Source organism: Conger conger, chromosome 16 (genome assembly GCF_963514075.1).
Source record: "Conger conger chromosome 16, fConCon1.1, whole genome shotgun sequence".
In the NCBI taxonomy this organism is placed as follows: domain Eukaryota; kingdom Metazoa; phylum Chordata; class Actinopteri; order Anguilliformes; family Congridae; genus Conger; species Conger conger.
In genome coordinates, this window is record NC_083775.1 from 9,530,292 (window position 1) to 9,557,013 (window position 26,722).

The 26,722-nt window shown below is 47.3% G+C and overlaps 3 protein-coding genes across 4 annotated transcripts; all 3 read left to right on the forward strand.

The window, feature by feature from the left end:
- Nucleotides 1-14,977, forward strand: LOC133114623 (aconitate hydratase, mitochondrial-like). Its single transcript, XM_061224163.1, has 17 exons — nucleotides 1-85; nucleotides 3,029-3,171; nucleotides 3,672-3,930; nucleotides 4,475-4,567; nucleotides 4,908-5,066; nucleotides 5,384-5,534; nucleotides 6,144-6,248; nucleotides 6,349-6,440; nucleotides 6,906-7,011; nucleotides 7,571-7,728; nucleotides 8,151-8,224; nucleotides 8,411-8,522; nucleotides 8,893-9,171; nucleotides 9,979-10,170; nucleotides 10,503-10,635; nucleotides 10,899-11,020; nucleotides 11,308-14,977. Exons 1-17 carry the CDS (start codon nucleotides 50-52, stop codon nucleotides 11,440-11,442), a joined length of 2,349 nt encoding a protein of 782 aa, XP_061080147.1. The 5' UTR covers nucleotides 1-49; the 3' UTR covers nucleotides 11,443-14,977.
- Nucleotides 14,978-15,244: 267 nt separating this feature from the next.
- On the forward strand, nucleotides 15,245-20,392 carry polr3h (polymerase (RNA) III (DNA directed) polypeptide H). Its single transcript, XM_061224727.1, has 7 exons — nucleotides 15,245-15,538; nucleotides 15,727-15,838; nucleotides 16,044-16,140; nucleotides 16,691-16,777; nucleotides 17,263-17,326; nucleotides 18,523-18,736; nucleotides 19,686-20,392. The coding sequence occupies exons 2-7, from the start codon at nucleotides 15,728-15,730 to the stop codon at nucleotides 19,734-19,736; spliced, it is 624 nt and encodes a 207-aa protein (XP_061080711.1). The 5' UTR covers nucleotides 15,245-15,538; nucleotide 15,727; the 3' UTR covers nucleotides 19,737-20,392.
- An 870-nt stretch (nucleotides 20,393-21,262) lies between these two features.
- On the forward strand, nucleotides 21,263-26,389 carry csdc2b (cold shock domain containing C2, RNA binding b). 2 transcript variants are annotated; one of them, XM_061224554.1, is made up of 5 exons: nucleotides 21,263-21,434; nucleotides 23,881-24,476; nucleotides 24,511-24,771; nucleotides 25,461-25,583; nucleotides 26,137-26,389. In XM_061224554.1, the coding sequence occupies exons 3-5, from the start codon at nucleotides 24,590-24,592 to the stop codon at nucleotides 26,297-26,299; spliced, it is 468 nt and encodes a 155-aa protein (XP_061080538.1). In that variant the 5' UTR covers nucleotides 21,263-21,434; nucleotides 23,881-24,476; nucleotides 24,511-24,589; the 3' UTR covers nucleotides 26,300-26,389. The 2 variants fall into 2 exon arrangements, with proteins under 2 accessions (XP_061080538.1, XP_061080537.1); XM_061224553.1 differs by having other exon boundaries at nucleotides 23,881-24,771.
- The last annotated feature ends 333 nt before the right edge of the window (nucleotides 26,390-26,722 follow it).

Sequence of the window (26,722 nt, forward strand, 5' to 3'; positions counted from 1 at the left end):
GAAGATCTTTACGTCATCCTGATGCGACACATCTTTGTCAGTGAACAAAATGGCGTCCTACTGTTTGACTGTCACCCGGCTCCAGGTAAGTGAACATTTTTTGTACCAAAATGCCAAGTACTTATTTTTGAATCCCTCTCGCAGAAGCGCCAAAGACATTTTGTCCCTTTGTTATGTGGTATGTTTTTTTTTACGTGTGTTTAGACAGGAAATAACAAGATATGCACATAACCAGCTAACCAGGCTATTCCAGGTCATCGTGTCCTCGCGTTAGATCCGTTATACTACGTCTAACGGGGCTTAAATCGTCACTACCCTGACAACGTATTCCTAGGGCATACCGACAAGAATAATTAAAATGAGCCAAAATAAACGTCTGTATTATTCTTCTACCAATATACGTCGTTTTACGTTTTTGACATGGGATTGAAGCGTTCAGATGTTTTGCAAGGTGATCGCAAGGTTACTTGAAATGCAGTCTGCGCACTTGCATTGGTTCGCATTGACTTGTAGTAAACAACAGCGATCAGGTTCATGGTATCAAGTGGAATTTCAGTATAATTACAATAATAATACTGTCATTGTTCAATAAGCACAAAGGTCCTTGTTGCCGAGACCCGTGCTTAGGCATTGCTACACACATTTTAAAAACATTTTTTAAAACCGTCTCGTGTTCTTTGCACCTGTTGTCTTTAGTACGCTCATCAATTGCCACGGCAGTGTTTTGTTGAAGGCAGTTATAATGTTTGTGGTCAATCGTTTTTATGAATTTGGATTGATATATTTATTATTTTATTATTATATAAGTAACTAGCTAACTTGATGCATTTGTCACTGACCCTGCCATATCACGTAGCATCGATGGCTGCACTGAATCAAACCAATGGTTATTCGTATTTTGATATATTTAAATATTCATTGGGCTGAAATGGATAAAGTTTGTGGATAAGGATATTGTTTCTTGATTTCATAACTTTTAAAATATTTCCGCCTAATTTAATGCAATACTTAAGTTTTTATCAGTCAATGTGTTTTGTTTATTTTCAATTACTGCCTTTTAAGGATTGTTGCGTCGCTGTTTCCGATTTTTCATATGTCCGGATATCTAAATTAAGGTCTCTTTTCAGTAGCGAAGCGTACATGCAGTTTACTTCCTTGTTTTACGTTCAAGGGGACAACAAGGTGACAATCAGTTAATGTCCTGGTGTAACACTTTCACGGGCGACGCCCGTCGTGTCTTACAATTGCACTCAACCCAACTATTCCAATGCGAGGTGATAGTATATTTGATTTAATTATATTCGTTTTTGGGGAGTTTTCTTTAAAGAAAGCCTGTTTCCTTCCTGATAATTACTTATTTTTAAACGCATAATACATTTTAATCGTGTACCTTCTTTGGGTAAACAGTTTATACAAGAGTATAGAAAGGTATAAATATGTATACCTTAATTTTGTTGTCCATCATGTGTTGTACATTATTAGTGGGAACCTGCCTGGTATGAAAAAATATTGATTAAGAATGTTCTGGAACAAATGGTACTGATTTTTACAAGGCATCGCATATTTATGGAAAAATGCTGGCTTTTGCAACTGGTGTGTGAACTATTTGTGATGAATAATTATATCTATTGCCTGAACCTTGAGATGCCTTGTGAAATTGGTACCCTTTGTTCTGGGGCGTTCTTAATCAATCTTGTTTTTGGACTAGGTAGATTGGGCTATATAAACTGTGACGTCCTCTCTAGAAATAGTCGCTGTGAATCTGACCGGCAAGTCCTAATTTTGATCATTACATTAATGGCATTTGGTCAGAGGCCCTTATCCAGAGCAGCATACAGTTGATTAGACTAAGCAGGAGACAATCCTCTCCTGGAACAATGCAGTGTTAAGGGCCTCGCTCAAGGGCCAAACGGCTGTCCGGATCTTATTGTGGATCGAACCACCGACCTTGCATGTCCCAGTCATGTACCTTAACCACTACGCTACAGGCCGCCAATTTTAACTAAAGTCAAATGAACTGAAATATTCCTCTCAGGTTGTTGAAACCTATGGGCAAACATTTGTCAATTGTTAGGTTTTATTAGTTACAAATATACACAACTTAATTTACTACAAAACTTCTGAAGATCTTTTTCTCATTGTAGTGGCTGTCAATCAAATTCACAGCTGTGCAAGGTATTCGGCCTGTTGCATTCGGGGTTGTAAAAAAAACATTTTTCCTGATAATACTGCTGTTTCTGGTTCTGATTGCTCGTTTGAGTCATGCTAATTACCTACATTATCCCTTTTATTCCCAAGCCCAAGGGGTTTTGGCTTTGGTTGAGAAAATTGAGAAAAACAAAAATAGAAAATTTAACTGGGCTTCAATAGGGGCTGAAAAGAGTAGTGTAGCAGTCGTTTTGATTGGTTGAAAAGGTGGAGGTGCCATAGGGCACTCTTGGGTCTGAAAGGGTTAAGGTCCGGTCAAAACAATTGCCAAAGTATTCCTTTAATTTCTGGGCAATTTAGTAATTGAACAAATGAAGTCTGTGCTTCACTAAATATCTGCAATGCTTATGGTAAACAAACTGACCTTTAAATATGTTTTCTGTTTTCAATTTCTTTTTTCTTTTTTTAACTGAATCATTTTGTGGAGCATTTTCGGGGATGACCGCAACGCATCCTGTTTCTAATTCTGATTGCCCTCTTAAGGATCCCAATTTTAGTAGTTTGTAATTGTTTTAATTACTTGTTAAACAATTGCTGTATTCTCCAGTTAGGTTGCATTCTTTTTTTTTTTTGGCATTTAACATTTCAAATTATGCCCGTTTAATAAAATAAAATAAAAAATAAATGAAAAAAAAGCAGGATTGAAATGGCAGTTAATACTTGTCATGTCAACGGGCAGGGTTGTGCTGTAAAGCAGGGCTTGTATTGTGTCCTGCTTCAGCTGTGCAATTCAATTGATGGAGGAGAAGTAAGGTGTGCTTGCTGATAGGCTGAGCTGAGAGATGACCTCTGACCCCCGTGTGTGTGTGTGCGCCCTCAGCTGGTTTTGGGACAGGGGGCCCGGCGGCTGCACGTGTCAGCGGCCCTCCGTGCGAAGGCCAGTGTGGCCATGAGCCGCTTCGAACCCGGCTCCAGCATCAACTACGAGCAGCTGCGCTCAAAGATCCACATCGTCCGCAAGAGGTGAGACTCGCACCCCCGCAGAACGCTCCCTCTTCACTTTCCAGCTCTCGCTTTTGCCCTGAGCAGGGGACAATCCCCCTGGAGCAATGTGGGGTCAAGGCCTTGCTCAAGGGCCCAACAGCTGTGCGAATATTATTGTGGTCTCGGTCAAGCACCTTTCCCCTCTGTTCTCTCTGATCTCTGTTCTCTGTCCTCTGTCGTTCCTCAGTCGGGCCGCTCAGCCGATCCCCAGAGTCATTCTAAGTCCTCCAGTTCACCTGATCTCTTGCATGCTGTGCTCTTCTTCCGTGGTAGAATTCCACGTTCAGGTTTCTGACGTGTGACCGCTCATGACTGAAAAGTGAGAAGTGACACCTGAAGTTTGTAAACATGTATCGCTCCTCGTTCCTCATGGGTTTTAATCCGGGCCTAATGTCGGGTCTGGAGGGCATTATCAGTACGGGATGGGGTAGTGAGCCTGAACGGCTGTTAAAAACCCTAACCCCCCCCCTCCCCGGCAGACTGAACCGGCCGCTCACCCTGTCGGAGAAGATCGTGTACGGGCACCTGGACGACCCGGTGGGGCAGGAGATCGACCGCGGGCGTACGTACCTGCGTCTGCGGCCGGACCGCGTGGCCATGCAGGACGCCACGGCGCAGATGGCCATGCTGCAGTTCATCAGCAGCGGCCTGCCCCGCGTGGCCGTGCCCTCCACCATCCACTGCGACCACCTGATCGAGGCCCAGACCGGCGGGGTCCAGGACCTGCAGAGGGCCAAGGTGAGGGGGGGGGGGAGCAGGTCCTGAGCAGGGAGAGGGGCTGAGAGAGGGGCTGAGAGAGGGGCTGAGAGAGGGGCTGAGAGAGGGGCTGAGAGAGGGGCTGAGAGAGGGGCTGAGAGAGGGGCTGAGAGAGGGGCTGAGAGAGGGGCTGAGAGAGGGGCTGAGCAGCAGGGGGGAGTGCGGGGGTGGGTGAGAGAGGGGTTGACCTAATACAAACTTACTTCCTTTGCTAAAGTGGATGTTTGTTTAATGTTAGATTCACTAATATGATCACAAGAGCTGCAGATGGCAGGAAACAAAGATATGAGCTTTGTGTGTGAAGAGTCCTGAAATTACTTTTCCCAGTTGTGATGTGCTAAAATTGCTGCAAGCTACACAAAATCATGGGGAGCTAGTCCGCTGGGGGAGAGTTATGTAGAAATGGGAGAGACTGCCTCCATTCAAGACGAGTGCTGTGATGTAATGCAGGAAGAATGCCTTGAGTATTGGAGGACACTGAAAATACAGTGCTTCTTTCTCTCCGCTCCTTCTCCTCGTGACCCAGGAAGTGAATCTGGAGGTGTACAACTTCCTGGCCAGTGCTGGGGCCAAGTATGGAGTGGGCTTCTGGAAACCAGGCTCTGGAATCATCCATCAGGTACGACTGCGGTTTCCCTGGGTCCCTTTTTCATCCTGTCATCACAACAGCCGATTGAGCAGTTGAGGTTTTTAAAATGTTTTTATTTATTTATTTATTTTAAACCCTTTTAAGAGCTGGTTACTTTATAATAAAGCAACATATATATATTTTTTTAAAGCACATAACAGCTTGTAAATTAATGGGTGAAGTAGTAACGGGTGTCCTGGTAATATTTCAAAGTTGCTATATTGAAACTGTGACAATAGGTTACATTCTGTGACTGCATGTATGATTCTTAATTAAAAACAAAAGCAAAACTCTACTCGAAATGTTTAGAGTCCCATGCCCTCTTTTCCAGATCATTCTGGAGAACTATGCGTACCCGGGCGTGATGCTGATCGGCACGGACTCTCACACGCCCAACGGCGGCGGGCTGGGCGCCATCTGCATCGGAGTGGGCGGGGCCGACGCCGTGGACGTCATGGCCGACATCCCCTGGGAGCTGAAGTGCCCCAACGTGAGTCTCCCTCCCTTAACGGCCTGATGCCCCCTTCCCTCGCCTGGGGGTCCCCTTCCCTCCCCTGGGGGTCCCCTTCCCTCGCCTGGGGGTCCCCTTCACTACCCTGGGGGTCCCCTTCCTTCGCCTGGGGTCCCCTTCCCTACCCTGGGGTCCCCTTCCCTCGCCTGGGGGTCCCCTTCCCTACCCTGGGGGTCCCCTTCCCTCGCCTGGGGGTCCCCTTCCCTCCCCTGGGGGTCTGTTCACTCTGCCCTCCCTTCATCTTTACCCTGTAACCGTGGCGACGCTGTAACCGTGGCGACGCTCCGCACCCCCAGGTGATTGGCGTGAAGCTGACGGGCTCTCTGTCGGGCTGGACCTCGCCGAAGGACGTGATCCTGAAGGTGGCGGGGATCCTGACCGTGAAGGGGGGCACTGGGGCCATCGTGGAGTACCACGGGCCCGGGGTGGACTCCATCTCCTGCACCGGTGAGCCCCGCACGGACACTGCCCTGGAGACCTCATATTAATTATCATATTCACGTACAATACTGCTGTGCCTAAGGAAGTTCTATTTGCATAACAAATGGCAGAAATACGGACTGTACAAAAATTTGGGCCAAAAAAACAGTGTGAAATGTGGGAATGACCCCCCCACCCTTTTATCTACAGTTTTTTTACAATCACAGTTTTACATTCTTTTTAAAAAAAAAATTTTTTTTTTTGGACCACCTTCGGTGTTAAAACTGCATCACTTCTCTGAGAAATAGAACTGCTGGCTGAACAGCGTTGGCTAAGACAATCAGCAGGGAGGTTGTTCCAAGCAACTTCTTCTGCTGACTTCGGCTCCTTGCTTCTGATCTCAGACAGTCTGGATCAAGTTTTTATGTAAAATGTTGTCAATTGCTTCCAGCAATATGTTACTTTTTTAAATTAAATACAAAAATGTATCTGTAAAATAAAATAATTTGGAAATCTCAAATCTGTTCTTTTATACTAACACACACAAAAATATATATATATAATATATATGTGTCTAGGGTCCCTAAGACGTCTGCACAGTACTGTATCTACATCTGTCTGTGTCCCTGACCACAGGAATGGCCACCATCTGTAACATGGGAGCAGAGATCGGGGCGACCACCTCAGTGTTCCCCTACAACCACCGCATGAGGACCTACCTGGACAAGACGGGCCGCGGAGGTGAGTGGTGACGCCGCCATGCTCCAGGGCTCGGGGGTTTTATGCTCCTCAGACCCCCCCCCCCTCAGACACCCCTGTCTCCCTGCCCCCCCCCCCACAGACATCGCTGCCCTGGCGGAGGAGTACAAGGACGACCTGGTGCCAGATCCCGGCTGCCACTACGACCAGGTCATAGAGATCAACCTGAGCGAGGTGAGAGGCTGACCCCGTGTATCCCAGCATGCAACCTCACCGCCATTTCACTGACGCCTCCAGCCAAAGGGTCTCAGTGACCCAGTGTTCGGTGCGCAAGCCCACGCCCCCACGTGCTGTCACTCCTGCTGAACACGCACATTAAGGCCAGTTTCATAGTCCGGCGAGTGTTGCCTGACTGAAATCACAGAACGCTCTTGCTCCGTTGTATCCTAACGTATACTGCGGTCAGTGTGTCGGTCAAACGTACTCCAGTCACCCAGAGTATAATCCAAATGTCTCTGCAGCCAGCAACCTCCGTTGCACGCTGTTGGTCGCAGTGAAACTGTTGGTTGCAGTGAAACTGTCTATAAACTGGCCTGTAGAATGCATTTGAAGTTTTAAAATGGGAAAGTTGGTGCCGTTGTTTCTGCCGTTGTGTGCTGTGACCCCTGACCCCTGAACCCTGTCCCTCCCGTCCTGCAGCTGAAGCCCCACATTAACGGGCCCTTCACCCCTGACCTGGCTCACCCTGTGGAGGACATCGGGGCGGTGGCCGAAAAGAGCGGCTGGCCTCTGGAGGTCAAAGTTGGTAAGTGCGTGTGGTTGCTCGGTAACTCCAAGAGTGGACACACGTTTGCTTTATAGAAGCCACTAAAGTAGTCACTGAAGCACGAACCTTGACCTTTAAGCATGTTACATACTCTACAGAAGGAACACAAATGCAGATATGGGCGAAGACGCATGAGCAACACAAGGGGTGTTTCTAGCATCCGTGCGTAGCAAAATGTGCAGTTCAGTTTGTAACGTGATTCAAAGAAACGTGAGCTGCAATCCCCCGTGTTTCTGCTAGAGGTGCTAAATGTAAACGGGATATAAATACTGTTCAACCTACACGTACACACACAAAGAAGTGATCCTTTCCGCTCACCCCAACCAGATAAGCCCAGGCTGCCACCTTGTGGATCGGACATTTATCGCCGGTAAACACACGTTATGAAGCAAAGGGCTAACATTGCATGTCTACGTATGCGTCCCTGGCGTAGCGTACGTTTGGCCCTTTAACCAGCTGTTGAGAGGAACGGGGGGGAAGGGAAAGGCCGGGTCCCCTGTTGAGGCACTGACGTGGGCGTGTCCCCCGTGTCCCGCAGGTTTGATTGGCAGCTGCACTAACTCCAGCTACGAGGACATGGGCCGGGCCGCCTCCCTGGCCAAGCAGGCCCTGGACCGCGGGCTGAAGTGCAAGGCCCAGTTCACCGTCACGCCCGGGTCCGAGCAGATCCGCGCCACCATCGAGAGAGACGGCTACGTGAGTCTGGCCCCCCCGCCTGGCCTCGCTGCCCAACGGCCCCTAAGAAATACAGACACCGTTTCATCTCCATTTCAAAACTGTGAAACTGACCCGTAGTGTAGATAAGTTTTACCTTTGGCTGATTTTAGTGGGATTTGTTCATTCAAGTAAGCATTTTTTTATTTTTTTTTATTCATTAATTTCACATTTTTCATATACTAAATAAGTTTTGCCCTCAGTCAATCGCAACTAACCTATTTCAGCTTAATTAAGCACTTTGAGCTGATCGTTCCCCTGTATGAAAGTTTTTTTTCCCATAAAGTATAATGTTTTATGGTAACTGTAGTTGAGAGAGGGGTATTCTACGTACCCTTGGGGACAGTTACCCCAGTGAAGTCCTCTGATGGGTGGAGTGTGACCGAGTTTGTGTCTGCTTGCAGTCAAAGATCCTGAGTGACGTGGGAGGTGTGGTACTGGCTAATGCCTGTGGTCCCTGCATTGGACAGTGGGACAGGTGAGTGTACCTGTGAGTGTGGGCAGTGGGACAGGTGAGTGTGCCTGTGTGTGTGGACAGGGGGAAGGGTAAGTGTGCAGGAAAGTGTGCCTGTGAGCTCAGAACCTCTCTGATGTTCAAGCTGCCCTGGGGGCCTGTGTTCTAACCCGGAGAACCCTCCCATCCCGCCCCTCCTGTCAATCACAGGCGCGATGTGAAGAAGGGAGAGAAGAACACCATCGTGACGTCCTTCAACAGGAACTTCACCGCCAGGAACGATGCCAACCCTGCCACACACGCCTTCGTCACGTCTCCTGAGGTACTCACTCACTCACTCACTCACTCATTGGTGGAGGAATTTTTAAATGTCGTACCTTATAACCTTACAGTTATTATTGAAATTATTTTTAATTAATGTCATTTTTTACATAATCCCTCCATTTCAGGGGACCATAAGTAATTGGACAGTTTGCTTCTCAGCTGTTTCTGATTAGTCAGGTGTACTCAATTACTTCCTTAGTGCTGGTAGGAGAAACCTTCCAGTATCCTAGTCTTCATTCTAGGCTTTTGGTTGCCTTTGTTGTTATTGGCATTTGTCAACGTGACAAATGATGGTAAAGGAAGCCATTGTGAGGCTGAGCAATGAGAGAACAGGCAGAGACGTTGCCTCCCCCCGCCTTCTCCCCCAGATCGTTACGGCCCTGGCCATCGCCGGGACCCTGAAGTTCAACCCGGAGACAGACTTCCTGACCGCGCCCAACGGGGAGAAGTTTAAGCTGGAGCCCCCCACGGGGGACGAGCTGCCCGCGCGGGACTTCGACCCGGGACAGGACACCTACCAGCACCCGCCCCCCGACGGGGGCTCCCTGCGCGTGGATGTCAACCCCGAGAGCAACCGCCTGCAGCTGCTGGAGCCCTTCGACAAGTGGAGCGGCCAAGACCTGGAGGACCTGCAAGTGCTCATCAAGGTGCGACCCGCCGGCCAGTCAGAAGTATAGCTATCATTCCTGATGTGACGGAGGCTTTTATCCAAACTGTTAGTCTTATCGACTTACAGTTGATTAGACTGAATCGGGGACAATCCCCCCCCTGGAGCAGTGTGGGGTTAAGAGCTGTGTGGATGAAATTAATGTGGCTTGAACCACCAGCCTTCAGGGTCCCAGTCATGTACCTTAGCCACTAGGATACAGGCCGCCCCTGTACTGCCACATGTGCTGGGGACCAGTGTTTCCCAACCTGTCTGCAGTGAGAGCTCAGAAAACTTAATAAAATGTTATTTAGCTGAGATGTTTCTCCAAAGCAACTTACAGTTGATTAGACTACGCAGGGGAGATGGGGTTAAGGGTCTTGTTCAAGGGCCCAACTTGCCAACGGCAAGCCCAGTCTCCACCAAACAGCCGTGACGATTCGGTTTTATAACAGAAGAAAGTTTTATTGGTGTAAAGTTTTTACGGTTTTAGAAAGTGGCTAGCGTTTCGAAAACTGAGCATGTCCAGTCGTAGGTTTTAGATCAATTAGTAATTTAACGTTGGCTAACTCGGGTCATCATGGAAACGGTAGTTTTACTCGGCGCTTTGATGTGAACTGCCTTGTCCATACTCGCGGACATTTTGAGATTCAAACACTGACGTTCGGAGATTTCTCTCATCTGGTCTCGGCTGTATGGTGGCGACCCGGCTTAAGACCTACAGGACTGTAGATCTACAGGATGTAGTGGTGTGGAGTTTTAGATGTAACCTGTGGATGGTCATACCCCCCTCCACCCCCCCCTCCAGGTGAAGGGGAAATGCACCACAGACCACATCAGCGCCGCCGGCCCCTGGCTGAAGTTCCGCGGTCACCTGGACAACATCTCCAACAACCTGCTGATCGGAGCGGTCAACACGGAGAACGACGCGGTCAACAGCATCCGCAACCAGCTGACGGGCGAGTTCGGGGGCGTGCCCGACGTGGCTCGCCACTACAAGGTGAGCAGCCCCTGACGGGACAGGCGTCCCCCGCTAACCCCCCTCTGTACGTTTTTATTCTGTTTATTTTCACACAAAAAATGAAGTGTACCGGAACATAAGAGGATAACCTCATACATAAGGTGCAAGACTACTTCTGTGGCAGAGAAACCCTGAGGAGCTTATAAGAGTTCTCCCCTAAATTATAAACATGCATTTTACCCAAGTAAAAGAAAAAAAAACAAACATTGCTGTGCTTTGTAGAAGAAAAGCCCATTTGGAACGGGAGAAATCTTCAAGTTGTTGGATACCTCTCTCACTCTCTCCCTCCCTCCCTCCCTCTCCCTCTGCAGAAGAATGGGCTGCAGTGGGCCGTGGTGGGGGATGAGAACTACGGCGAGGGCTCCAGCAGAGAGCACGCCGCCCTGGAGCCCAGGCACCTGGGGGGCCGAGTCATCATCGTCAAGAGCTTCGCCAGGATCCACGGTGTGTGGAGTGTGTGGAGTGTGTGGAGTGTGTGGAGTGTGTGGAGTGTGTGGAGTGTGTGGAGTGTGTGGAGTGTGTGGAGTGTGTGGAGTGTGGAGTGTGGGGTGTGGGGTGTGGGGTGTGGGGTGTGGGGTGTGGGGTGTGGGGTGTGGGGTGTGGAGTGTGGAGTGTGGGGTGTGGGGTGTGGGGTGTGGGGTGTGTGCAGATAATGATGGAGGTGAAGGCACACGACCTTATTTGTGTGCGCTGCCCTCCCCCCACAGAGACCAACCTGAAGAAGCAGGGGCTCCTCCCCTTGACCTTCGCCGACCCCCGCGACTACGACAAGATCCGCCCTGACGACAAGATCTGCATCAAAGGCCTCCGGACATTTGCCCCCGGCCAGGTGAGGATGCCCTGTCCGTCAAACCTCCGGTCCCTTCAGCCACGCCCCCTCTTAAGGAGGTTGTTGGATCCCTCTCTGCTCAACCTCGTCTCTTCTCTCCCTCTTAAGGAACCTCCCACCCTCCCTGTTTTTACCCCGTGCTATTTAGCTTCCGAGGTCCAGTCTCAGTGCCGGGGTTCTGCCTCGATTCTGGCTTCTGCTTGTGGCTCCTGCGTGTGTCTGGCACGCGCTCCTTCCGGGCAGCGTTCTGATTGGTCCTCTCTCTCTCTCTCTCTCTCTCTCTCTAGCCCCTGATGGCGGTGATCAAGCACTCGGACGGGACTCGGGACAGCATGCAGCTGAACCACACCTTCAACGAGACGCAGATCGAGTGGTTCCAGGCCGGCAGCGCCCTCAACCGCATGAAGGCGCTGCAGCACTGAGTGGGCGGAGCCCAGAGAGGAGCGGGTCATGCAGGAAGGGGAGGGGCCACACCACGGGTGGGAGGGGAGAGGGGTAACGGCCCCGACGTGGAGACAGCGAGAGAAGCCACACCCCTCTTTATTCACACAAACTGACAACTCCTGACATTTACGTTGCACACACGCACACGCACACACACGCACACACACACACGGAGAGATCCATGCCCATACGTGATGTTTGCCAGGTGCCACTTGTGGTAAAACTTGTACGCTTCTGTTCACAGATGGGAACTATCCATGTTTCAGGTGTAAATGTTAAATATATTCACTGTGTAGAAGTGACCCCCCGTACTTGAAAGTCATGCGCGCCAATCAATGGAGATATTATTACACTGCGCAAAATAGCAACATACCGTCACTCCGCCAGGCCAGCCAGTCTTAAGGATCACTCCAATGCAGCTCTCTGGATATCAAACCATAATCGCACTGCTATTATCAGCTGATCTTCTGTGTAGCATTCATACTAGTGCCCTCTCTCTAGCACAAAAAGTGCTCATTGTGCTGTGTCAGCTACGTGGTGCTGTTTGTGACAGAAGGCAAGCGCTCCAGATTTCACCTCACACACACACACACACACACACACGCAGACACAGGGTATCCCAGGTTGAAGTATTTGTCAGTGCTTTCTCATTAAAGGACCTTAACAGTACCAGAACGTACAGATACCTTTACACTTTCCCCCTTTCCCACCATTGATTTACTGATGCTTAGAAAGGTCAATATTTCCACGTTTTAAAGGGAGGCTTATTTATTTGTATTTTACTGAAATATGGACCTAGTTTTTCTTGTCTAGTGCTTTACAGTTTTGGTGAAAACTGGTTTGAATCTCACTTCTGTCCCAGTTAAAAACCCTTTTTTGTAGGGTTGTGTATTTATGTTTTCGGTACTGGCCAAATCTAGCTCATGGAAATGCACGAGTCTTGCTACTCAGCGCCCCCTATAGGTCTGATCCAGCAGTCTTCCTTATGTTGCTTTTTATTTTATTTATTTCTTCTCTCCTTTCTCTCTCAGCACAAGTCCTCTCTTCCCTCTTGTGCCTATTAATGCGGTTTTGTGAGGAGGCTGAGTGTCCGTGGGCCTGAATGCAAGGGAACTGAGGACTAGGTGTGGATGTAGCCCACCCCGCAGTGCGTCTTACTGCGCTCTCCGTTCTGGGCACACGCATGCATGCACTCACAGATGCACACACACACACACACACACACACGCATGCAGCCACTCGTTTCTCAAACCACTGTTCTCTGCATTTCCGTATTTGTTTTGGTTTCTCTACACTCCCCTCCTTGGGGAGGAATTGACCTACTGTCCTCTGCAGTAGGTTGTTGTGACAAGGTGACGTTTCAGCAAATGGAAACCTTATTGCCGGTCTGCCTGCCTGCCTGTGTGTGTGTGTGAGAGACCTGAAAGAGCGAGAGGAAGGGAGAGGAAAGCATGAGGTGGACTCGGTTCTGCTTGTCCAGCGGTGTTTTGTTTCCTGTGTGTGGCTTTCTCTTGTCAGTGGAACGGATCCTTTCCCAACATCTGTCCTTTCAGTCTTGGTGTTACCCTGTGTGATAATGCTAGGGCTGTCAGATAGCTCACTATGTCAGGACGTTGTCTTTAAAAAATATATATATAAATAAACGCACAATCTAGTGTACAGGGGCCTAGGTATTACTGCTGTTTAGCATGTACGGGAACTATTGTACACAAGTCTTTCACTCATCACACTTTCCTCAATACAGTCTTTCAAAATTGGTGCATAAATCATTGCAAGGTGTATGAAATGGATTGCTGATTTTGAAGTTTGGCTTGGCTGCACTCCTGCTTGTGTGAATATGTGAATATGTAGCCAGTGGGGATGTAGATTAATCCAGAAGCTGCCTAACCAGCCGATGCCCACGTTACTGGCAGTGTAGGGTGCCTTGGTTAAGCAGCGGGTGTGTATATTTGGGGAAAAGGTGCCGACAGCTGTGTTGGCGGGTCTTCGTCCTTTGTGGCAGAAGCCCTAGAGATACGGTCTCCCATTGAGAAGCCAGACTTTCCGGTCCATTGTATCTGTTCAGTGTGTCCGGCCAGCAGTGCTCTGTATCTTGACAATGAAATGACCACTTTGCTGGTTGAAATCGCTCTCTCAGAACCGTTCGGTTAAGTCTATGAGTTTGCGCACTTCAGACTCCATCCTCTCTGGTGCTCCTGCTCTGTGGAATACAGTGTAATTATTCTTCTGTGGTTAATTATATTTTCTGCCAATTAAAAAAAAAAAAAAAAAAAAAATTAAAAAAAATGTGTGGATGGAATGATTTTATTCCATTTCCACTGTGTTTCTGTAGATCTCAGAGATGGAGATGGTTTGTGATCTCTGTCACTGAAGATCGGTGGTGGATCTTCAGGTTCTGAAAGTAAAGGTCCTCCCCAGGGTTTTATTACAATTGCCAGATTCTGCTAATCATCAAACTTCTTTAGCCAGAAGGTGGAACTAATTGGTGAAATCAGCTGGCTGAGTTTATGGGGGGGTGGAAGAAACACATGGCAGGGCTTGTACTTTCTGACCCCTGGGCTTTCCTCCGCTTCCGAAGATGGGTTGAGGCGGTTGAAGCCAAACTCACTGATGTACATCAGACTCTGTCAAACTCCTCATGTCAATTTGCCCTGTGTTGAAATGTTAAAATCATTAAAGCCCTCTAAATACAAATTTCTGTTAAGTGGCTCCCTCATCACTGGTCTTTTGCCGTAATCGCCAAAGATGCCTCATTCCTGCTTTGAATGCTTAAAATGCTTGAAATGCTAAAAAACCTTTAGAAAAATAAGGCTATATTTTGGGTTTGTTTGTGGCATTAAAACATTTCAAATTTGGTAATGATTAGTGAGTAAGACTGCTACCAAGATCATTCTAACAGTACTTTGTTGCTTGAAGTTTTATGCAAATAACAGCCTGTTTCAATGTGCTTTTGACCGCTTCTTTGAGGTTTGCAATATGGGTACATGTAAAATGCAATATGTAAAAACTAAAGCTACTTCTCTGCATTACAACACATCCATCCTCATACACCCATATGCTAATATTATGATGTAACACAATGCAAAATACTGTTGGTAATCGGTTTGAATCTGTGTTTCTGGACATTACTGTATAATCACAAACTGGAATGCCAAGTGAATTTCAGAGGAGCCCCATCGGACAAGGCTTCATGTGAACAGAATACGAAATCTGTTCCTGACTGTCCGTTCTGCTGCGCTGTGTAGTTTAGGAGTTGTTGGGTATCAATTTGGTATGCAACTTGGACAAAACCTTGGTTGACCATTTGTGGAAGCATGACCGATGGCTGCCTCTATAAATTTACTCCTGGCATTTTCATTCTGCTATATCCAGATGTTAACACTCCACTGTTTTCATCTCTTCTTTTGATTTTAGAGGATGTGATTTTATAAAGTAGATGAGAGGAATGATTGGCTCGCAAGAATGAGATTTGACTTCCTCTGGAGAAAGAGCTATTAAATATTTATCAAAGAATTGATGTTTGGCTGTTCTTTTTGTGATCATTTATTCTCACCTCTCTCTGTTGTGGAATGTTTTTTTGGGCTGTACATAAATGGTGATACAATGTCTATGGAAACTGCAGCAGATGTACGGTGAAGTGCTTGACAAATTAAATTGTGTTCCCATGTATAGTAGACCATGATATAGCATTCGTGTTATTGTTACCAGGCTATAAAAGAGCAGTTTGTTAGAGAATCTTCCCCAAAATGCTTGTATTTTAGGATTGGAATCGACAGACCTGCGCACTAGCCTTGCCGTAAATCGACACGTTGTCGTAATGAAAGCACGTGGTCGTAAAGTGTGGACAAGCGGTACACATATGAAGCAAAATAAAATAATGGGTAGATAACTTGTTCGTCTAAATGGCGAAAGAATGTCGATGCCATAAATAATCGTAGCTTGTTGCCAAGCGCAAAAAGAAGGCTTGGTGATTTTGAATGTAAGGTCAAGGCTTGCAAGGAAAAAATAAATTTATAATTTCGGTAGGACTAACTGCTATCGGCTACGTCGTTGTCGATCTTGTAACACCAAAAGGTAAGCTGTGTTTCTTAAGTTAACTAGCTAAAACCATACCGACAGGAATATATTGTTCGCTTATTTCTAATTTGGCTAATTGTGCAAATATTAGCTCGTACATCCTTCTAAATACTTAACTCAACACCAGTTATCTCACAATTTTGACATTTGACTGATGCAATAAATAAGTCGTAACACCTTTTCAGGATGTTTGTTGTAGTGGAGATGGTGGACACGGTGAGGATTACTCCGTGGCACTTTCAGCGACAGCTAAATGAGGCCATCGCTGAAGAGCTGAACAAAAAGTTGGCTAATAAGGTGAGAGTTTTGGGTGCGCAATTCACAAGTTAGGCATGCACGCTGACCGCAGAAAAAAAATGCGCCCACTTCGTTGTATTTTGGCGTAGACGTCGCGGATAAATCTTGAAAGAAATGTGTAAACTTTTAAACAAAATGTCAAGCGCTTCCATTATGCTCACGATCATATCTTGCTAACCGCTTGTTTTATACATTTATTCCACAGGTAGTCTATAATGTCGGTCTGTGCATCTGTCTGTATGACATCACCAAACTAGAGGATTCGTATATATTCCCAGGTGATGGCGCTTCACACACTAAAGGTATGGGAAGAATACCGGGCCATGCTGCTATAGTTCTCAGTGATGAGCCTTCTGGGCTTTTAAATGTCCAGCGTGGCCACTGTTGGTATTTTAAAAACTAACGACCATAAGCCCATGCTCAGTCATGTGATTCTACAGCTACTTGGATTGAAATTCCTTTTTGCTTTTTGCGATTTTTGTGACATGTTCCAGTGTGTCTTATATGATTATACATAAATTATATTATTTAATATCTTTTCAGGGATAGGATTTGGGACACATTTGTTATTTGTCTTCACCTTTTCGATGCCTTTAGAGTGATGTGCTTTAACAAGGAGCTTGTGTGCACAATTGACACCGGACTGTCCAGTTCAGGAGTGTATTCTAGAGAAGTGCTGAAAAGCTAACAATGATGATAATCAGTAGCCGTGATTTAAAAACACCTCGTTTTTTTCCGTCTGAAATGTCTGGGGCTCGTTTGACAGTAATCGGTTGCCAGCAATCAGCTGGAACTCCTGGGTCTGAGGTCAGAGCTGGTCTCACCCTGTTACGTGTGCACTTGTCCTGTCAGTGCACTTCAGGTATGTGGTGTTCCATCCTTTCCTGGACGAGATCCTGGTGGGGAAGATAAAGTACTGCAGCCAGGAGGGGGTCCACGGTAAGGCAGCCATTTTACCTGCTGCCTGTCTGTCTGCCTGCCAGCCTCCACCAGTCCTGCCATGGCCTGTCACTATTCCTGCCTGTCTGTCTGTCTTCATACAGTACTTCCCGCACATTTGTGTTGTCGGCTTGAGCTGCGTGTGTGTCGACTGGGTGTTTGACATTGGCCTGTCTGTAGTGCTGCCTATACTGCACGACTGTGCACCTCAGAGGGCGTACAAGCTAGCCTGTAACACACCTTAAAGGGTGTACAAGCTAGCCTGTAACACACCTCGAAGGGCGTACAAACTAGCCTGTAACACACCTCAAAGGGCATACAAGCTAGCCTGTAACACACCTCAAAAGGCATACATGCTTCTCTGTAGCACACCTCAAAGCCACCATTTGTTTATAAAATACTGAATTATCTGTTGACTCTTAATCTCTCCTTCAGTATAACCATACGCACTTTCTGTGTTCAATGCTCTGGTCTCTGGGTTACAGTCAGTCTGGGATTCTTCGATGACATCGTCATTCCACCAGAGTCTCTGCAGCAGCCAGCCAAATTGTATCCTTGACATTTTCAGAGTCATCTCAGAAAGTGTGTGTGCGCGTGTGTAACTCTTAACAGGCACTGTGGGTATTTTGCTGACAGTCTTCAGTATATATTTGGTTGCATCACAGAGACCAGTGTATTTCTACTCAGTCAATGAATCGGTCAGTTTGTCAATCAAGAAGTCAGTGGTTCCATCAGTCAGTATGGTGCTCCTGGCTGGCTCACCCTGTAAACCTAGCTGGGCTCTTTGCCCTGGACATCACAGGCTGATATCTGGGCTACATCATTATTGGGTCACGACCAGGATTTTCACAGTGGTGTCATCCAAACTTCATCCAGCTGATGTGTGAACTTAAGTTTGCCGGGGATTTGCAGAATTCCTCGAGTGCTTGGTATACCCGCTGTCATCGGTGCCTCATTTCCAATCAGATACCCGCTGTCATGCCCATCTCGTCTCCAAACTGGTCACTGGATTTCCTTTTTGTCCAAGCTCCTTTTTAATATTCTTATCACAAAGTCTCAAGTCAATGCAGTTTGGACAAAACATTATTCCCTGACTCCAGGAAATGTGTGTCTTTATTCCCTTTTTCTCCTAATTTGGTAGCCATTTGTACCCTATCTAATCCAATGAGTGTTTAGCTGGGGTTACGCCGCTTACAACCCCGTTTCCTCAACGGCCCAGCTGGATCTAGTGACCCTGACAACAACACGCCATCTCATGTCATAGCCCGTGGCCGTTACTCCGAAGCGCCCGGGCGATCGTACCAACCCTGCCATGTCCCTCCCGACTCGGCAGGGTCAGCATGACGAGCCGTGCTTTTTGGCTGGACCGGGAATCGAACCCCGGTCCTTCGGTGTGCAACTGCAACGAACTAATGCCTGCACCAAGGTCCGTTACTTTAGCTGTGCACCACCGCGGCCCCCTAGAGATGAGCTTTCTTTCTTTCTTTTTTTTTTTTAAAGATATTTTTGGTCTTTATTGGACAGTATAGTATAGAGAGACAGGAAGAATGGGAGCGAGAGAGTGGGAAAGACGCGCGACAAACGTCTGACGGTCGGATTCGAACCGCCGACGTCGCGGCTCGCAATGAGCATGCGGTCAGTGCTCTACAGGCTGCGCCACCGAGACACCCAGAGATGAGCTTTCTAAGGTTGACATTCAGGTGAAAAAACGGGCAGAGCAGATGTGGTCCTTAACCACCTCCCAGTGATGAGGCAGAACAGGTGTGGGTGTGGGAGTACGAGACTGACGAGGGGGCCCATGACCTCTACATGGACCAGGGTGAGGAGATACGCTTCCGGGTCATGGACCAAGTCTTCCTGGACACCTCCCCAACTGGTCCTGCTGTCACGGCAACCGACAACCCAGCTGCAACCGCTGCTGAGGACGCTGTCCAGAAGGAGGCTCCGTACACACTGATAGTAAGAGAAGAGAACACACACTCAGTCACTCGCTCGCTCAGTCACACACTCACTGACTCAGTCAGTCACACACTCACTCGCTCGCTCGCTCAGTCAGTCACACACACACACACACACACACTCACTCACACACTCGCTCAGTCACACACTCAGTCAAAGGTACAAGGTAATTTCAGACTTAGTCAAGAGAGGAATTGCAGCAACAAACACAACACTGTGTATCCCTCCCCCTTCTCGGTGAACGTGCTGACGTTGAAACCCCCCCCCCCCACATTAGAACCAATTTTCAACCAATGAGCTTGAATTATTGTACAGCTATATGATGTGTTGGTACAGAGTGTCGGTCCGTCAACTGTATATGAAACCCACATTTAAACACTATAAACTATAAACACGGGCAGAGGGTGAGTCAACATGTCAGTGAGCCTTTTTCAATGATGGGAAGGGATTTACAATGGTCTTGTACCAAAGTTTTAACACAAACATCTTACCTATTGTACCTTTAAATATGTATTTTGGGACCATTCACATTCCTGCGTTGCATTTTATCAGAAATGGCTGTGCATGCCATCAAGAATGTCCTGTATACACAGTCCCCTGAGTTTTAATTTAGTCAGATCAACTTATTAATTGTCTGCAATAAGGGAGAAACAATTCCTTTCAAAAGAGGGTATTTTCATAGGCTGACAGGTGAATTTTTGAAAGTGGAAGACTTAATGACATCCTGCAATGTGTGAATAAGTTTCAGGGAAAAACTCTCTCTCCCCTTCTGTCTCTATTTCTCTCTCTCTCATTTCTTCCCCCCCACCTCTTTTCTCCCCACTCTCTCCCCCTGTCTGTCTTTTCTGTTCCCTCATGTCTTTCTCTCTCCCCCCCCCCCCCCCTCCCCGTCTCTCTTTTCTGTTCCTCCATGTCTTTCTCTCTTCTCCCGTTCTCTCCCTCCCTGCAGGGGTCCATTAGTGAGCCAGGCCTGGGCCTGTTGTCCTGGTGGAACAGCTAGCGAAGAGAACAAAATGGGAGGGAGGGAAAGCAGAGGGCAATGGAATGGGGGTGCACACACAAGATGGCTGTCCTCCCAGACCTGCCTGGTTCAAATGCCCCCCATCGCCCCAAAAAGAACAAAAAAGCTGGGCCCCTGGACCTGTGGTCGACAGTCAACGCTTCTCTCTGACGGAGAACTATTACAGAGCCCATCAGTAACCGCAGCGAACATTGGCTGAGCTTCATCTGGGTTGGGGCGAGGAGGCTGCAACCAATGGAAAGTATGGCGGGGATTTTATGATCCCAAAGAGTGCGGTGTCTTTGTAAATATCGCCGCGGTCACGTATCGTCATGTTGCGATACGTGCGTAAAGGAACATTGTTTCCAGGGATAGGGGCTTCGTCAAGCCGCCTGTCTTTGCGTGTCCTGAATGCTGACCTCTCAGCTCTGGCCAGATTCAGCGACATGGTCAGATAAAAAAAAATCTCTGTGGCAGGTGTGATACTGTAGCTTTAAGATCCGTTATGTTTATTGAGTTTGAGTTACGGCCTCGAGTTTTACGTTCCCAAAGCGTGGATCAGTACGTTACTTACCGAGGTACACGGGTCACAAGGTTTCTGATGCCGTTTCATGTATTTTTGTGATTATAACTAATTAAAAAAATATTTTATTTCCTCTACTGTGTTTACATTTACATTTTAGTCATTTGGCAGACGCTTTTAATCCAAAGCGACTTACAAGTGCACAATGTACATGTGTAAGTATAGAAGAGGCCAAACTCACACATGTAGCCTAGTGGTTAAGGTACATGACTGGGACCCGCAAGGTCAGCGGTCAAACTGAGCAAGGCCCTTGACCCCACATTGCTCCAAGGGGATTGTCTCCTGCTCAGTCTAATCAACTGTAAGTCGCTTTGGACAAAAGTGTCAGCCAAATAACATATAATCTTGGTTTAGGCTTTGAGTTGTGCAGTAGAAGAGACATTCAGATCAATTAATTCCACCCTATGGCTTAAATAGATCAGAGCACTGTTTGCTAGTTGCCGTCTTCCCCGTCTGAACCTGTACTGCCATTTATATGTTTGTGTTCCAGATTCTCACACATCACAAGGAAGATGTATTTTCTTATTTTTGTCGCAATTTGGGGCCAGAACAGCATCCCTGCTTAAGGACACTAAACCCCTAGGGCCTGCTCTGGCAATGCTTATGGGAAGATATGAATGGGCATGCGGCTTGGTTTCATGTAAATTACAATTACATTTTAGTCGTTTAGCAGACCCTTTTAATCCAGAGCGATTTACAAGTGCATACGTTCCTCAACAAGTATTAACTTGCATTCTCTAATGACACGCATTCAGATGTTTCGGGAATGCTAATACCGTATGCCGTTTATGATTTTATTTATTTATTTTTTACAGTATTTAAAAGGAGAACATGCTCTTGCAATCCGTCCCATTCTGTCAACAAATTGAGCTCCTCGCCCCCCTCGTCTTTTCTCCTCGCTTACGTTAGTCGCGTGCGCTCGTACGCACACGCACTCGCCCAATCCCCGCAGACTGCGCGGAGTCCCGTTCAATCACGCGCTGCACGAAGCTAAAGATTAGGGAATTCCACACCTATGCTCGGATTTATTCGAGTTATATATTTATTCATATTGCGTAACAGTCGCTGGCATGACATGCACTTCCGTATTTCGACGGAACGGATAATATTTTACGGTAAGTAGGCTACGTACTTTCATGTCGTTTAAATTGTTTAATGCACGATCGGTTGGTTTGGTTTTTGGCATCAGTTTTGTGTGCATTTTCTGTCCACATTGCCGTCACCAAAGCGTACATTGCACTCGACTGTGGCCCCATTTTAACTGTACAACGCGTTCCAACATTCCTCTGTCTACAGAACCCATGTTCCTAGTTTCAATCTATGCTAATTAATATGCCGAATCTTCTGGAATGTGAAACGGGGAGATGGTTTGACTCGCAAGAACCGTGTTGGCGTTGGGGTACATGATCTGTATCCCCCTTTTCGCAACTCAATATCGATTAATGCTGTTCACTTTACATTTATATCTGAACTGAAGTTCCATCCAGCGTCTGGAAAATATATCACCGTGCACAATCACAAGCTCATTAATTTGAAACGCATTGTACTGGAATTGCAACATACATAAAGTCTTGGGAAACTGTGTTACATCGTGCATCGTGCACCGTGGCAGTGTCAATGTCAATATTATCTATTTTAATCCAGCTCGCCCCCAACGTGGAAGCTTGTAAGGCGTTTGTCCAGTAAGATTTGCTTCATTATGTATTAATTGCAGTGGGCCATAGCACACATTGATATTTAATTGCACTATAATCTATACATTTTACATTTACAAGTGTGTTAATCATTTATGTAAACTATATAGTTACTTTTACAGTTGTTTGCCAATACGTCAGTTGATCGTCAGCTCAAATGCAAGTTCAGAAAAACAGAAAGATGCGTTTGTTGGTAAACCCAAACGACTTCCCTTTCATTTCCCAGTTTTTGTCAACCTTGTTTTGAAATGCGCTCGTCACATGCAACATTTCTTAACTCTCTGTCACTCTCTGTCTTGCAGAATGACCTCTTTTGTCAATAGAGGGCATCTGTATTCACATGGTCGCTCTGTCACACTGCTCTGGGGGGCCCAAGCAGGCCCTGTGTGAATATGTTCACGATGATCCCCGCATAAAGCACATAAACATACTCTGTGGGCGCGAAAGGAGGAAGACCGCAAACTAATGTTTTTGAATCGTGCACCAAATGAACAGTTTCACATTGTCTGGGATCGTAGTGAGCACGGTAAACGCACATAGACGCTATTTACCTGACCTTTCTCCGACGTGCTGTTATGTGAATACCGGAGCCAGCAGGCCACTTCACTTGCTCACAACACTACTCAGTTATCGACAGTTGATTTGGAGACGGAGACGCGCAGTACATAATTAGTACTTATTTCCTTGCCTCTTCTCCATTTCTGTCGCGGCTTCTCTGTATTTCAGTATTTATTTTTCGACTCTCTCACATGACTGCCGTTTTCTGTTTTTTATTTTTTTATTTTTACAATCTCGTATTTCTGAGCAGTTGAACTTACCGTGTAGGGTGGGTATGAGTGGGCCACTCTGCCACCTTTATAGTATCTTGGCTGAAGCACCACACCTGTGAACGCCCACCCAGGTAGTTCTGGCCCTCAGAATTCAATGCAGGGCCCCGCTATACTTGCATTTTTGGCTACTCTGCTGGTTTGGACCTCTGACTGTTTTTTAAGGGGATTGTGTTTTATCCAGTCTCATCAGGGTTTAGCAGTCCAGTTTTTCCATTTTGTGTGTCAGTTGGAAAAAAAAAAAAAAAGATTCTTCTGAGATAAAGCATGTGAACAGGTCAGGATATTTAAGCATGATGGTATTCTTTCAGATATATAAACATGCATTACATTACATTACGTGGCATTTAGCAGACGCTCTTATCCAGAGCGACGTACAACAAAGTGCAAATCGATCACAAGAACAAGTGCAAAAGTAGACCTGAGAGGACAGTACAGTTCCTAGTGTTCCTAGTGTTCCTAGTGTAAACATACAGAAATTCAGAACCCTTGAAGAGTACAATCAACATTCAAACTAGCATACCACTGTTGGCAGCTAGAATACAACAGCCAATAAAAACAACAATACCTATACAAGTAATGATATCTATACATAAGTGCCATTACGGTCTAAGGCTAATCACAGTAATTGTGAGTTGGGGAGGGAAAGGTGTAGCCTGAAGAGATGGGTCTTCAGTCTGCGCTTGAAGGAGGTCAGAGACTCTGACGTTCTGACATTCACCGGGATGCGTTCAATAGATTTGGTTTAGCAGAAGTTGGTTTAAAAAAGACACAATGCTTGATAAACATTTACATTCTGATTGACAAGATTGCAGTTAACACTGCTTTGACACATTACCTTTGTCTGACCAGATATTCATGCACATTATATGTACTTGTAATTGGAATTTTGCAATAAAACATTATTTTTGTTTTCTATAAACCATTTCTGTGTGATTATATTTAAAACAGTTTTTCTGTGTCTTCACCTGTTATTCTGTGATGAATTTAGTTCTGTCCACCACAGTTCCCTCATTCTATTGTCTTTCTGTGTATTACAGGAAGTTCTGTGCTCACATTATCTTGAAGGGGCATCCAGGCACACACAGTCATTACCCTACTGACGGGCAACACCACGGCGGTACTGACAGTAGCTTCATAGCAGTACTGACAGTAGTCTCATAGACCGTAGCAGTACTGACACTGTACTGACCGTAGCCTTATAGCCCCATAGCAGTACTGACAGAAGTTTCATAGCCCATATCAGTACTGACACAGTACTGGCAGTAGCCTCATAGCCCCATAGCAGTACTGACAGTAGCCTCATAGCCCCATAGCGGTACTGACACAGTACTGACAGTAGCCTCATAGCTCCATAGCAGTACTGACGGTAGCCTCATAGCCCCATAGCCCATAGCAGTACTGACAGTAGCCTCATAGCCCCATAGCGGTACTGACACAGTACTGACAGTAGCCTCATAGCTCCATAGCAGTACTGACGGTAGCCTCATAGCCCCATAGCCCATAGCAGTACTGACAGTAGCCTCATATCCCATAGCAGTACTGACGGTAGCCTCATAGCCCCATAGCCCATAGCAGTACTGACAGTAGCCTCATATCCCATAGCAGTACTGACAGTAGCCTCATAGCTCCATAGCAGTACTGACAGTAGCCCCATAGCAGTACTGACACAGTACTGACAGTAGCCCCATAGCTCCACAGCGGGACTGACCGTAACCCCACAGCGCTGCTGACGGGAGCCCCGCGGTGATGGGAGATCCAGGCGTGTCCCCTCCCCCCTCCCCCCAGCTGCCCTCCCCCCGCGGCGGCTCCTGCTCCCTCTCCTTCCCCTTCCCGAGGGAGGGCAGCCGCGTGTGGGAGAAGGGCCTCCACCAACTGCTCACCGAGCTACCCAGCCCCCTGCCCACCAAGCGTACCCGCACCTATTCTGCGTAAGTACACCCCTACGGGGGGGGGGGGGGGGGGTTCCCAAACTCCTAAAAATAGGTGGATAGCCCCATCACATGTTGTTTGTGGCTCACCCAATCGGAATGGCCATGAGAATTGCTAGAATTGCGGCTGCTGGACGGCTCAACCTATTAAGGCACTGTGCATGGACGGGCCCTGCATTGTAAATGGTTGGCATTTATATAGCGCCTTTATCCAAAGCGCTGTACAATTGATGCTTCTCATTCACCCATTCATACACCCACTCACACACCGACGGCGATTGGCTGCCATGCAAGGCGCCGACCAGCTCGTCAGGAGCATTCGGGGGGTTAGGTGTCTTGCTCAGGGACACTTCGACACAGCGCAGGCGGGGGATCGAACCGGCAACCCTCTGACTGCCAGACGACTGCTCTTACTGCCTGAGCCATGTTGCCCCATTGTGGTATCTGTTAAGACACTGTCCGAGTGTATGGATGGGCCCCGCATTGTGGTATCTGTTAAGACACTGTCCGAGTGTATGGATGAGCCCCACATTGTGGTATCTGTTAAGACACTGTTCTACCGCGTGGCTGAATTCCTGTGTTTTGTCGCAGAGAGAACACAGGGAGTATTTTGTTTGTTGGAGTCAGTGATTGACAGCACGTACCCGTGGTACCCGTTTCACACACCCCTGTGTGTGTTCCCCTTGCAGCACGGCCAGGGCCATCTCGGGGCCGGTCTTCCGGGGCGTCTGCCTGAGCTTCTCCAGGTCCCAGGGTCACGGGTTCATCCGGCCCTCCAACGGTGGAGAGGACATCTTCGTCCACATCTCCGAGTGAGTGTCTGTTGTTGTTATTATTATTGTTATTGTTATTGTTATTATTATTATTATGCCGCTGCTCCGGTGTGGTGTGAATATGCTGATGAACAGTGCAGTGACAGGCCACACGGTCTGGATTTGAATCATTACATAAAAAATAAAAAAATTATTTGGCAGAAGCTTTCATTGAAAGCGACGTGAAATTGAGTGCATACCAAAGGTCGTTGGTGAAACTACAGAACGCCGGTCCGATAGGGTACAATTAAAGAGTAACAGTTAGCCATGCGCATCAAGTCGAGTTAACACGGTAAGCAAAGTTATAGCGAGTCACAAACTAGAAGTGAGGCGTGCTCACACGAGATACGATAAAGAACTAGTGCATCAAGGTGAAGATACAAGTGCAACATGAAAGTGCTGGAAGACTGAACATTCTGACCATGCTTGTGATAACTGTGCCCGCTATGGGGCAATGTGTAATTTAGCATGGTGTCAACAAGGGGGGAGGGGGAGGAGGATTTTATTTGTGAGGCTGTTCCTGACCTCTCGAACGGGCTTCTGCGATCTCCAGCATCGAGGGGGAGTATGTGCCCGTGGAAGGCGATGAGGTCACCTACAAGGTTTGCCCCATCCCACCCAAGAAGCTGAAGATGCAGGCTGTGGAGGTGACCATCACTCACCTGAACCCAGGGACGAAGCACGAGACCTGGACTGGGGAGATGATCCGGTCCTAGGCTTCAGCTCGGGCCTATGGCTCTGATACAGACAGGATGTGGGAGTGTGTGTGAGTGTGTGTGCGCATGCGAGTGTGTGTGTGTGTGTGTGTGTGTCCGAGTGTGTGCATGTGCATATGAGTGTGTGTGTGCATATGAGAGTGTGTGTGTGTGAGTGTGTGCATGTGAGCATGTGTGTGTGCGTGCGCATGTGCATATGAGTGTGTGTGTGTGTGTGTATGCATGTGAGCATGTGTGTGTGTGTGTGCACAGGTGTGCGCATGCGCATATGAGTGTGTGTGTGTGTGTGTGTGTATGTGGTGCAGAGTTGAGAAATGATAAAAGTAGGGCTGGAGGATAGATAGAAGGTATCACTGAAAGTGAGATGGGAGAAGGAAGGATGGTGAGTTTAGGGAGAAGAGAAGAGAGCGGTGCAGGAGGAGA

Excerpts from the sequence above, each read along its gene's own strand:
- LOC133114623 (XM_061224163.1), top strand. The coding sequence starts at position 50 with ATGGCGTCCTACTGTTTGACTGTCACCCGGCTCCAG. Across the intron at positions 3,931-4,474 it reads AGGACCTGCAGAGGGCCAAG|GAAGTGAATCTGGAGGTGTA; the intron begins GTGAGGGGGGGG and ends CTCGTGACCCAG. Across the intron at positions 6,249-6,348 it reads GGACAAGACGGGCCGCGGAG|ACATCGCTGCCCTGGCGGAG; the intron begins GTGAGTGGTGAC and ends CCCCCCCCACAG.
- polr3h (XM_061224727.1), top strand. The coding sequence starts at position 15,728 with ATGTTTGTTGTAGTGGAGATGGTGGACACGGTGAGGATTACTCCGTGG. Across the intron at positions 15,839-16,043 it reads ACAAAAAGTTGGCTAATAAG|GTAGTCTATAATGTCGGTCT; the intron begins GTGAGAGTTTTG and ends TTTATTCCACAG. Across the intron at positions 16,141-16,690 it reads TGGCGCTTCACACACTAAAG|TGCACTTCAGGTATGTGGTG; the intron begins GTATGGGAAGAA and ends TTGTCCTGTCAG.
- csdc2b (XM_061224553.1), top strand. The coding sequence starts at position 24,590 with ATGGGAGATCCAGGCGTGTCCCCTCCCCCCTCCCCCCAGCTGCCCTCC. Across the intron at positions 24,772-25,460 it reads CGTACCCGCACCTATTCTGC|CACGGCCAGGGCCATCTCGG; the intron begins GTAAGTACACCC and ends TTCCCCTTGCAG. Across the intron at positions 25,584-26,136 it reads ATCTTCGTCCACATCTCCGA|CATCGAGGGGGAGTATGTGC; the intron begins GTGAGTGTCTGT and ends TGCGATCTCCAG.